This window comes from Falco naumanni, chromosome Z (assembly GCF_017639655.2).
Source record: "Falco naumanni isolate bFalNau1 chromosome Z, bFalNau1.pat, whole genome shotgun sequence".
Lineage (NCBI taxonomy): Eukaryota > Metazoa > Chordata > Aves > Falconiformes > Falconidae > Falco > Falco naumanni.
This window is the reverse complement of record NC_054080.1, coordinates 12,916,915-12,929,631: the sequence shown is the minus strand read 5'-3', so window position 1 is coordinate 12,929,631 and position 12,717 is coordinate 12,916,915. Positions and strand designations below refer to the sequence as shown.

The 12,717-nt window shown below is 44.5% G+C and overlaps 1 protein-coding gene across 1 annotated transcript in view; it reads left to right on the top strand.

Annotated features, from left to right (window-relative positions):
* The first annotated feature begins 410 nt into the window (after positions 1 to 410).
* Positions 411 to 12,717, top strand: part of SVEP1 (sushi, von Willebrand factor type A, EGF and pentraxin domain containing 1) — a 128,755-nt gene continuing 116,448 nt past the window's right edge. Inside the window, exon 1 of the mRNA XM_040580415.1 lies at positions 411 to 1,069. Within this exon, the coding sequence (XP_040436349.1) occupies positions 545 to 1,069 (525 nt within the window). The 5' untranslated portion in view covers positions 411 to 544. The remainder of the gene's footprint in view (positions 1,070 to 12,717) is intronic.

The following is a 12,717-nucleotide window of genomic DNA, read 5'->3' as shown; positions in this document are numbered from 1 at the left end:
AAAACAACGGGCTAAATTAACACTGATTAATGTAGCACGTGTCAGGACCAGCCCTTGCTCCGTTCCCGCGAGCAGCAGCTCCGGCTCCCGCGGCGGGGGAGCGGAAAAGCCGCTCCTCGCTTTTGGGGTTTCTTCCCGCCTACCCCCCACCCCCCCACCCCCCCGGAGCCCGGCACCGCGCCGCTTCGGCTCGGCGCCTTTCCAGCGACCGCCCCCCCCCCCGCTGCCGGGCTGGCCCCCGCCGGCCGTGCGGGACCCATCGGGGCGGGACGGGGCGGCGGGGGCGGGGAGGGATCGGGGCGGGGGGGCCGTTACCGAAAGGCGAGGGGCCGGGGGGGGAGGGGGCTGCCGAGAGGGGGGCGTGCGAGGGGCAGCGCCTCAGCCGTGGGGGGATTAAAGGGCGCGGGTACCTGCGGGGGCCGGCAGGCGGGCGGGCAGGCAGGCCGGCCGCCCCTCCGAGCAGAGAGGAGGTGGGGCGTCAGGGGGCGACCAGCCGCTCTCTTCCCGCGGCTTGCCGGCGTCTCTCCGCGCCCGCCGCCCCGCGATGTGGCCCCTGGTGGCTCTTTGCTGCTGGGGGGGGCTGTCGCTGTCGTTGTCGCTGTCGCCGTCGGCGCCGCAGGGGCGGGCGGGCGGCCCGCCGGGCGCCCTCTCCCGCGCCCCCACCTTCGCCTCGCCCGCCCTGGCGGCCCCGCCGCTGCCCGACACGACGGAGAGCAAAGTGGAGAAGCTGGGCCGCGCCTTCAAGCGCCAGGTGCGGCGGCTGCGGGCGCGCAGCGGGCGGCTGGAGCTGGTCTTCCTGGTGGACGAGTCGTCGAGCGTGGGGCCGGCCAACTTCCTCAGCGAGCTGCGCTTCGTCAAGAAGCTGCTCTCCGACTTCCCCGTGGTGCCCGCGGCCACGCGCGTCGCCATCGTCACCTTCTCCTCGCGCAGCAACGTGGTGCCACGCGTGGACTACATCTCGCGGCGGCGGCCGCAGCAGCACAAGTGCGCCCTGCTGGGGCGCGAGATCCCCGCCATCGCCTACCGCGGCGGCGGCACCTACACCAAGGGCGCCTTCCAGCAGGCGGCGGTGAGCCCGGCGCGGCGGGCGGGGGGCCGGGGGGGCGCCGCGCTGTGCGGAGGGCTGGGGTGCGTAGCCGTGCGGTGCGGGGTGCGGTGAGGAGCGCCGTGCGCCTGTGGCTGTGAGGGAAGGGGAGCGGTGCCGGGTGCGGTGAAAAGCGCCGTGTGTGTGTGCGTGTGTGTGTGTGTGGCCGTGAGGTGCGGGGTGCGGTGAAGAGCGTCGTGTGGCCCCTGAGGTGTGCGGTGCGGGGTGCGGTGAAGAGCGCCGTGTGCGTGTGGCTCCGAGGAGAGGTGTGCGGTGCCCTGTGTGCCGGCTGCGGTGCAGGCCGTGGGGAGGCCAGGTGTGTGGGGAGGGCCATGCGGTGGCAAGCTCTCAGCGGCCAGGCCTGGTGGCTCCGTGCGCAGCATGGCAGCGTGGCTCCGCGTGCCGTGTGGACAGTGTTCGCTCTCAGGGGGTGTAGGGCTGGGTGGTGGGATTGAGACGGCATGGCGTGGGATGCGGGATAGCCCAGTCAGAGCAGCTAGTCACCATCTTCCTGTGCTGTCTGCGCCAGCGGCTCCCATGGTTTCCACTGCCCTTAAAACAAATGTGTGAAATTCACTCTTTGAAGGGGCACGGAGCCTATGTCCTGATTTCAGAAGTGATATTTTTGAGTCAAGTTTGGCTTCTGAAATGCCTGCCTTGTTTCTTGTCAGCAGGACTTGGGTGCCCGATAGCTGTCAGCAGTCAGAGATATCTACATACTGTCGCCAGGTGACTCTTTTAATTGCTGATGACAGACAAAGCATGCACAGCTATTGGGCACCTATACCAATAAATAGAAGCATGTCCAGGAATGTTTCCAAACACTGGAACACAGTCATCTGCTGTGTTGTTGCACTGTTCCAAGGCACAAATTTGATCTGGGCAGCTCCTGGGCACGTGTTAATACTTGAGCATGCCATCCCAGTAGATGGCTTATGGACAGCCAGTCTGCTCTGGAACGTTTTTTACAAGGCTAGACAGACAGCTCCTTGCCATTTGGCCACTGTGTGTGGGAGCATTCCCAAAGCAAATACAATCTTCTGTTACTTTTATGTGTAATTTCTAGTCATGTGCTATAGCTGAGCATTGGGTGTACTTCTCTTGAAACATCTTATGCACTCTCATTTGGAGCTGATGAGTGAGACAGCAAGAGGTGTGTCAGTGCTGGGCATATGAAGCTGGCAAAGATTGCTCTCGTCTTTATATTTGGCAGAAAGCAAGACCATTGTCTAATGTGCTCAGAGTTGTACATGGAAAACCTGCTTTAGGAAAACACATCCCTGTGTTGGATCTTCCACTGTGAAGTCAGGTTTTAATATAGATCCATCCCAGGGGTGCTGTGTGAAAGTTATTGATACAAGTTTAAAATAACAATTTCAAATAAAACATAAACTTAAGAAATACTGTTTGTTTTCTTGATATGGAGTCTTGACTAATCACATCTCTCAAATTGAATAAACAAAAATTCACTTCAGAAACATACAATTTACTTTCACAAGCCCAGCTAAACCTTGTGGCTACCACTGCATCACTGTCATTTTACACTGTGGTCTCATAAGAATGCAGGAAGAAAAATATTCTCATGGTGGCAGGGCAAATTGCAATAGATGACAAGGTTAAATTTCAGGCTGCTTGGTGGCTCTTGGTTAAAGATACTCTGCTGTGGTTTTGTTCGGTATGTCTTCTTCATGTGAGACAAATTACAGCTTCAGGGAATACCCTTCTTTCTTAGAGACTCTTCAGAAAATGACTTATAAGTAGTAATACTACCACTGGAATAAATCTAGAGAAGTATTTAAGTATAACAGAATTGTCTCCTCTGGACTCTTAGGCTGCTGTCCTCTGTTTTTAACTGACTTTTACTGAAACTGCAATTATTTCTTCTTTCATTTTTCTAAAGCATCTTTTCTTTCTTCTTACGCTTTAATGTGGGGTTTCTTCTGCTTCTAACCAGAATTCTCTGCTTCTTTTCCAAAACCAAAAGTGTCTACAAAGCATGACAAACTCCCAGGAATAGTATCAGTTATGTGTTGTAGTAACAAAGTGAAGGAAAGTGTGTTGTTAGAATAATCCCAGCACTTAAGCTGTCTTGCAGCGCTCTTCATGGGTAGGTCTCACAGTGATCAATTCAAGTCTGTGACAGTTCTACAGAAGCTATGGAGGCAGAGAGATAAGTGAATTCTGCAAGGTCATCAGGCCAGTCAGTGGCTGACCTGGAAATGTCAGTGAACAGGAGCAGGATTTAGTTAGCAGTTACTGTTTTACAACCTGTGGCAGTAAAAACATCCTCCTAAAAGAAGAGCTACTCAGTTTGTCAGGCTGTTGCACATCCATGCAATGCCCATCTTTTTTGAAAAAACAAGTTAGTTCTCCTTGGCACCGCAGTTTTGCATTGTTTCCAAAGGTGCTTTGCAGAGTGGTTTGCTGTGGAGTTTCTGTGTTTTGTCAAAGCTGTCCATGCTTACCTTTGCCCCAAGGAGCACACTCTGACATTCCTGCCCAGCAGCTTAAAGATAAATTATATGAGGTACACAGAAATATAGAGGATGCATGACAAGAGACAGTGGCAAGAGACAGCGCCCTAATGAGGAAGGCTGAACTGCTATCAGTGTTCAGTTTTGTGACTCTGTTTTGGTATTTCATGCCACAGTTGAGTGAGGAAGTGCTGATGTTCAGCAGTCTTTCTTTTAAACACTCTTAGATTTGTAAACAGCCTAAAACGGGGGAAGAAACTAAGCTCATTTATTCAAGACTCTTCGGCTTCAGTTTTTCACAGAATGAGTTAGTGGAACAGCACAAACTATATGTATTTTATGTTGAACAGATTGCTTATTGCATTATGGAAAGCTGCAGAGCTGTTGTGGCAGCAAGCAAGAACTGAAGCAGAACTGAAGGAAGTACAAAGAGGTTTGAGCAAGCATTGCTGCTGATGATTAAGGAACTCATCTAAAGCCCACATTGCTGGGTAGTGTGAAATGCTGAATTTTGCAGCTGTAGGCACCTGGATTGGATCTTCTGATCCTGAGAGGGAACCATAGCACCCCATTGCACCTCGTGAGAGGGATGTGCATTCATTGCCAGATCCATAATAAAATAGAATGAGGGATTGTCATACAGCAGTGGAAATTTAATGGTGTGTTCTTGTCTTAGCACCCAAGAGTCATAGTTATACATGTGCCAGCACTGATGTGCCATCTTTGTTGATGGACAATTTAAACATCCTGAAACTGCAGTGATGGTTGTGGGGTAAAAAAGATGAAAATATAAATTATTTAGACTACTTTGTGTGGCAGCCTCTTGACAAAATAATAATGGCTGCTTCTAAGAAGACTGGGTGGTTTCTGTCTTCCAGTGGGAAGACTTTTCTCAAATGGGAAGTGTTTCTCTTCAAAACTGAACTTGGAAGTCGCAGGTGTGCACTACTCTTGAGCTGAAGTCAGAGGTAGCAACGCAGGCAGCCTTAAACAGACAAGTCAGTAGTTCTAAATGACTTGGCAAAGCAGTAGCTGAAGGAGGCTTTGGGAGTTGCTCTGTGTTATTGTAATAATTGTTGTGTTAAAAAGCTGGTCTTTTTTTTTTTGTAATTCATCTTCACTCCATTGAACTAAGTGATGTATTTAAGTGGAAAGTCTGTCTGTCCCAGCATCTATAGTGCTATGTACACCTATAACGTACATAGAATCAGGTGATGCATTTTCTGAATATCTGGTCTTTAAAATCTGGCTTTTGTATCTAATCTGATCTTGGGGGATCATGGTGAATGGCCAACCAGCATGTTAGATTCAGCATTCTGTTGTCGTCCATTTAACAAACATGAAAAAACTGGCTCTCAAAAGAAGCTAAGCACATATCAATTTAGTATAAACAGTTCTAATGCTTTTATTTAATGCTTGTTTAAATAAGTAATTATGCCTTTGTTTCTTCTGTATGTCAAAAGCACAAAAGTGCAAGATGCATCATTGTTACTCACTAGAATAACCAGCTTTAATGTCAATGCATTTTCAGATTCAGAATCTCATTTTGAAATAAAAACAAAAGAATAGTTGAAACAAAATTGAAAATCTTTTCTTACCATCTAAGAGGTCTAATTATTTTTATTTGAAAATGTAGTACCCTCTTACTGAGAAGGTGGGCATTTAGCATCGTGTATGTTGTCTGTTTCTCAAGAATGTGTTTATGGAGTTTTATTCCTATGATCTCTGCAAAATCAGCAGCTAATAATAAGAAAGCAGCAGATTCTAGCCTATATCCGCCATTGTGCTCTAAATATCTGATGATGGCTTAGGTCAGTCAGAGCTAACTGGTTAGTAGAAGTGAGCCTAGGTTCTGATATGGCCTTGGAGTTTGTATTAAAGATTACGGTGAAAAAAAATGAAGCCAACCTGGTTTGCCTCTGTGGTCACCTTTGAAATTGCAGAGCTGGTAGTTAACGATTACTGAGCAAATTGAGAGTGGAGTTCCTGTCAACCACCATTAGTGTCAGCTCTGAATCACCACTTTTAATCAGCGTAGTGTTTGTGAAAAGTGTTTGTCCTGCATGCTGCAGTCCTGCATAGGATTTGCTCGCAAGATTAATACAGGAGGGTCAGAGGCAAGGTACACATCTGCACATTGTTCATTGTCTTTAAACCTAGCCTGAAATAGGGCTTAAGAAGTTACTAAGTAGTTCATTTTTCTGCAGCTTTTTGGCTGGGACAGACAAAAAGTGGTCTGTTTAGCATCATATATGGGGCTAAGCAGGGTTAAGATTTTCTTTGGTTGAAAAATCTGGAAATTGATCTGTTTGTGCTCCCAAAATTGTGTTCTGCATTTTGGTCTAAGCAGAAGTGTGTGATTTGGCAGTCTGGTATTCAGCAGATTAGCTATTTACTATCTTCCCTTCAACTTAAGTGTAATTTTGTTTTTAAAATGCTAAAATACTTGCCTTACAAGAAGCACTGTAGGATATAGTCCTGCATAGCCTTTTGCCTCATTAATTCAGCAAGGCAAACTGTGCTCATCAGTGTGAGGTACAGAAGAGAGACAGCCTGGCTTTGGGAGACTAAAGTGCCTCATCCTGGGAGTCTGTATCCCAGTGGAGACCACTGGTGGGGTCATCCCCATGTGCAGTGCCTCTACATGGCAGTTCTGCGTTAGGTGTGCTGAAGTCCTTTATTCTGGTGTCCTGCTCTCCTTGAGTACGTAGGAAGCTGTGCATGCATAGATACACCTCCTGACTCTATGTCAGGGGTCCTCAAACTACGGCCCACAGGCCAGATAAGGCCCCCCAGGGTCCTCAATCCAGCCCCCGGTATTTACAGACCCCCCCGCCCCCCCCCCCCCCCCCCCCCACACACACACACACGGGGGTTGGGGGGGGAAACCAAGCAGCCGCAGATGGCTGCCTGCCACTGCATCCGCGCCGGCCCCTGGTTAAACAGTTTGAGGACCCCTGCTCTAGACCCTGAATTAAACACCTGCTTCCTCTCCCTTACTGATGTTCTTTCTCCAGTATCCCTAGAACCAATACACTTGGTAGTTCTGATTTAAAAAGGGCAAAAATACCTAGTGAGTATTTGGTTCTTCATTGCTTTTTAAAGAATTGTTTTTCATGTCTTGAAAAAGTCACTTGTCAGTACTCTTCAACAATTTGTACTGCGTGCCCTCCCAAACCATAGTTTTTCTACCTTTGAATATATTCCAACAATATGTTCATGCTCACACTAGGGGTAAGTACCAGCAATGCAAAATGTTGTATAAAAAGAATTATCAGATGGAATGGTTTACAATATTTTCATGAAGAATTTATGGATTACTAAAACTTGGCTCGAAGGCATTCAGATTACTGTCTATGCTTGTGCTTTTGCACAATTCCTGGCCAAGCAGTTTGCTCATACCACTTGAGAGCGGCAAATGAGCCCACAAAAGAACTTGAAGTTACAGTTCTTTTTTCGTTCTTCAGGTTTTGATGTGCTCATTTTGGCATATAGTTTATTACTTGTTGCACTACTATGAGTTTGATCAGCGGTATTCAAAGATGTTTGGTTTTAGGCAGCAGAAGGTAGAATTTTGAAGACATACTAGATTTAATGCATTTCCATGAAAATCTTGGAAGTTCCATGGAAAGTGCATCAGGTCCTATTAGTTTCCAGTTGACTGACTGTGCTTTCTGAATATCCTTCATGAAATTTTAAGGCTGAAATGATCTTTATGAGTATACTGTTTGATCCTGTGTATAACTACATAGAGTGCTTTATGACTTCCACCTGTAAAGAGTACCTGTTGGTGATGCTGTGTAAGACTAGTTAAATGGTACAGTGATGAGCTGATGTTTTCTGACTTTCCCATTCGCTTTGAACAGGGGATGCCATATGTGCACTGGGAGCTGTTCAGGAGACTGTTACAGTGTTTAGGTGACATCCCAAGGGACTGTGCAAATGGCCAGTACATTTTAGTAATGGTGTAGGTTGTACTAAAGTTTTGGAAGTCAATCATCTGAAGTCTTGTTTTCCATTTCTATAAAAGACCATTTCATTTTGATCCATTCCACCAGTGTTAATGTATTCTAGCCTTGCTGATGTTCTGAAGTCGTTGTTACACATAAAAAGGAAAAGAACTATAACTTTCTGGAAAAAGGGGGTAGTTGTAGGAGAATATGCTCCTTTCAGCACAAAGAGGATGTTCTGAAGAGCATTCTGTGTGTCCCGTTGCTGAGTTGGGCTCTACCAGTAAGGAAAGTCATATTACTGGGTAGTTGTTCCTTGTCCTTCCATTGTGTACCTGTCTCAGCCTGTTTCCCTGGACTACAGGGAAAACATGAAAAAAAAATCATCTTTATGTAGACATAGTCCATGAAGTTGATGGGGACTAGTTAAATACATGCACTGCATAGTGTATGGCAACCTTCCTGACCCGTCTGCTGTCAAACATCCATGCACGAGCTAAGGAGGTTTGGGGATACAAAGAGAGGTGTTCTACCATCCACGGTGTTGCCTATCTGCCAAGACAGGCCTCCCTTAGCTGGCACACTCTTTATTTACAGCATAGTACCACAAAGGCTTTAGCCATTTCCCTGTGTATCATACAGAGGCAGAGGAAAGGTGAGAAACATGAGACATTGCTGCAGGAACTAACACAAATCTTACCGATACAATAGCAGAACTAACAGTGCACTGAATGAAACCTTTCATCACTATCCTATCTGGATGATGTTTTCATAAATATTTCAGGAATAGAGATTACTTTTCCTGAGAAAACCAATTTTTTTGTCCTCTTGTCTCAGAGCCTTTGCTGGAGGGGTCTGACAGTTAGTCCTTTAGAGTTAGCACCTTCACAGAGAAGTAAGTCTTAGCACGTGCTTTGCTCCAAAGATACAAAGACAAACCAGAAAAGCCACCTGGCTTTGTTCCAAGAGTAGGAAATAAATTCCAGGCATTAAAATTCTGAGTAAGGTAGGACAAAAGTTGTTTTATTTTTAGACCATTTCCTGGACTTAAGAGAGGCCTTACCAGCAAAATACACCATATTTAGCAGTATTTCCTGACATGAACCTCAGCGTAAATATTCTGTATGTAATAGGTTTTGCACATTCTGTGACACATTTTTAACATTTTTCCTCCAGTTCCACTTGTTACTGGAATTTGAAAGTTAGATTTTGCAGGCGAGACAAAATGTTTGTGGTATTCAGAATTTTCTGACTGTCCTAGGTGCAGAAATTAAAAGCATTATTGCCTTTAGCAACAGGTACAGTCTTCGGGTGACCAGGACCCTGTTCAAATGTTTGAGCTACTTACTTCTCCATGAGGTTAACACAATTCAGAATGGAAGCTCCTGTTAAAACTGTGATGTTCCCTCTGAGTCTCTCTGGTAACCTCACCCAGTAAGAAGAAGAACCTCCTTGAATCTGACAGGCAGTCTGAAAAAGCTTTATCATTCAGAGCTGTGGCGCTCTGCTGAGTGTGTGCAGCATAACTAGTGAAGCAGGGAGTCCAGCTGTCTGTCCTATTTCTCTCCCAAATGCTCCCCCAAAGCCATTTGATGTGGGACAGTTGTAATCAGCACTAACTATAAGATTGTGTTGCTCAATTCTAACAGTTCTGGAGCAAAAGAAGATATTCAGAAAATAACTGAGCAGTGACAGCTGGCAGTAGACAGGTCAGGTCATTAATTGTGTTTGCCCTTTTGGAATTCATTATTCTGTTAAGCTTTTTTCCCTGCTTTTTTGAAGTAATGAATGTTTAAAACAAACACAAAAGAAACAGATATTTGGCAGATGCACTGGTCAATAGTGGTGCGAGCGCTTGGTCTGAAAACACATGAAGATTAATTACATATTTGGTAAAATATTTTTTAGTCCCTTTTTTATTATTAGGCAAAGACCAGGGCAGTATTGGAGGAGTAAAGTAAAGTCTTGGTTATATTAATGATGGAATTTGCTCACACACACAGAAAACTAGGATGAAGGCAAAAGAACCTTGAAGCAAAGGGTGAACTTCGCAAAAGGATTTAGCATTGCCGTTTTGCTTTGTGAATGACATGCAGATTCACTTCTAAAGCCATCCGTAAAAAATAAAGACATACTGTTTAAATATTCTGCTGAATATATAGATCAAATCTATGCAATGATTTTTGTAATAAAGTATGGTTTATTTTAATACACATTTAATAGTGATTATATTGTATTATATGGTTATATTAATTCTGTAATATTGTAAGATGGGAACTGTTTCTTTCATAATGAATAAGTGATCCTCTGGGAAAAAAGAGTTGCCTTGTTCTACTCAGAACTCATCCCATGGTGTGGAAGTTTGATGTAATTCCTAAGGTGAAAACAAATTCAGTGTAAGTGGTCTACTGGTATAGCAGACCTGAATGGCTCTTTAATAGAGGGCCTTCTGGTTTGCTTCTGAGGTGCAGAGATGGTTCTTCGTGACCTATAACAAATAATACTCCCTTTGTAGCCCTTTGATAGTGTATTCCCTACAAGGTATACAAGGAGCGGTGTAGTTTTTGTGATGAATGCTTGGATAATGTTGTTTTGAAAGCTAGATTCCAAGTTAAACCTTTTAAGGCAAGCTTCTCCTGGCAAGGATCCTGGGGCTGTCTGATGTTATCTAAGGCTTAGTTTGTAAAGTGCGACAGATTAACCCGTTTCAGTTTGTTTCCCTTTAGACAGATATATGAATAGCTAATTCTGTATGGTCACAATCTTCTTTAAAAGCCAGACACTGAGTAAGATCAGGCCCAAGATCAAATGTTTACAGATTAGATGTAGAACATGTACTGGAGGCAGTAACTGAGAACCTTTGATGGCATCGTTGCTGTGGCTAGCAAATGGCTGAAGAAGTTTTTGGTCTTGGATGCTACTCCGCCCCTGATTTTGTTTTACAAACTCAATATTAAAAACACAGAAGTTAGAGGTTTACCTGGTTTTGTGACTGTACTGATAGGATTTCGTTTTGGTTTACAATAGTGAATTTCTAGAGCAGGATTTTGTACAACTTTTTTGTTGCACAAGACTTCATTTTTTAATTCTAAGGACAGTTATTGGCACAGAGAAAATGGCGAGTCTGCCAGATATTTGTACACACTAAATAGAGACTGAATACAATACAGATGTTAATAACTTTTTGCTAATGTGAAAAGAATGTTTTATTTAAGATCTGGTAGGATTACCTACCAGATTACCAGTAGGATTGACTATCTATCGCTCCCATGAAAGAAGTATAGGCAAGAGAATAGGTTCTAAAACAGTCAAAAATGAGGTATTTCTCCTGGCCTCATGCATTTTTTTGCAATTATAGGGAGCGTTAATTGTTTTGTTTTGTTTGTACTTATCCATTATTATTAATTTATAGTAGTGATCAAATGGGCTGTGTTCTCAAACAGGTCATTCAGCCCCTTATTTTGAGTTATGTCTGGTGCTTAGTTTCATTTGATCGTAAAATCAGAAGCAGATGTGGATATTTATACCAAAGAAACAGGTTCTTAGAATTTTTTCAACTTCTAAGCACTGTTTAGTGGGCTTCTAAGCTTTATTTATGGAAGAACCTGACGATTTACAAAAGGACTGCAGAGTCTTGTCATGAAGAAAACTCATCTTTATGTAGACATAGTCCATGAAGTTGTTGGGGACTAGTTGAAAACATGGAACCACCTCTGTATGTGCTTGCAAGTTTAGGGGTTAAGTGAAGAGTTGTTTTTAAATACATTAAATTTCTATTGGGGAAAAAAAACGGCTTTCAAAATTACTTTCTGGAGAGGGAAGGAAAGACATGTCTTGGAATAGAGGAATGTGAGTCAGGGTTAAAGGAAACAAAAATGATGTGAAATGCCGCACAAATGTTGGAGAGAAAAGGCAGAGCAATGCAGACTGTTACTTGGATTGTCTGCAGCTCTGGATGTTGGCCTGTCCCTTATGTCACTGTGATTTCACAGAAAGAAGCAAAACACTAACTGGACCACTGGACATACACAGATGATCAGATAATTTAAAAATAGGGTTACGTCTCCACCCCCACCCCACCCCAAGTGTTGGTTTCTTTCCATTGTTCTTCTCCTCTGCTGTTATACAGCAGGGATTCTGTGTCTAGGGTTACAGCTGCAAGACATGAGGGCCAAGCTGTTCAGTGGCTTTGTTTTGTTTTGATTTCTAGGAGCAATATGTAGCAATCTTGTCTGTTCATCTGTTTCTCTACTGAGATCCACTGGTGCCTGAATATTCAAGTCTATGAGGTAGCAGGAAGACAGCTTCATGCTCTCTTACTTGTTCGCTCAATTTGTGTCTGTGTGCCACGAAGAGGAGAGTGTCCTTTCAGATGCAGAGAACAAAAGAGCTGTTGGCTGCTTGTGGTATCTCAGGGTCATGTAGCTAAGGGATATTTGCCCCTCTAAAATGCTCTTTTCCTGATGCTTCCCACTTACTCTAACTGATGACCCACATTTTTAAAGCAAACCAGGTAAGCTGTTGTTCACAGGACCCTGCAGCCAGGGAACCTTTCTCGATCTCACAGAAAGCTGGTGAAGGGTTTGTGTGCTCTGCACAGCAATTTCAGAGGGCATTGGTGGAGTCTGATTTTGTAAACCAGAGATCCCTCCTGATTTGCTGATCAGAATTAAATAGTCTGTTCTGAGATGTGTGCTGTCCTGGATAGACTACCGGGGCTTAAGATTGTTCATTGGCCACGCAGATATGTCCCTGTATTTAGGGAAAATGTAGAGATTTGATGGCTACCTATTATGAGTATTACTTGCTGAAAAAGCAGGGCAGTGTGTAATGATGTCCACTGCCTTCACCTGCCAAGTTTGTGCATCTTTGTGCTGTGCAGAGGGAAACAGTGCTGAAAGGGTATTACTGAAATTGCAAAGCTATGTCCTGCAAAATTAAGCTTTGTTCCCCCTTCTGTACATATTATGACATAATTGCAAATTGAAATCATGTTCTGCTAGACCAAGCTGCGTGCAGGTGGGATCTTCAGAGAATTGCATTGGCAATCTCTGTTATGTCTTTTAACTCTGTGCAAGTTGTGATTTCTTCCTCAGTTACACAAGTTCCACAACTTGCATGTACTTGGGGCATGTTTGTCTCCCTTTATTACAAATGTGATTTGCAGATTGAAAGTTCCTTGTGCAAAGCTCGGAGATGCTAAAGTTGC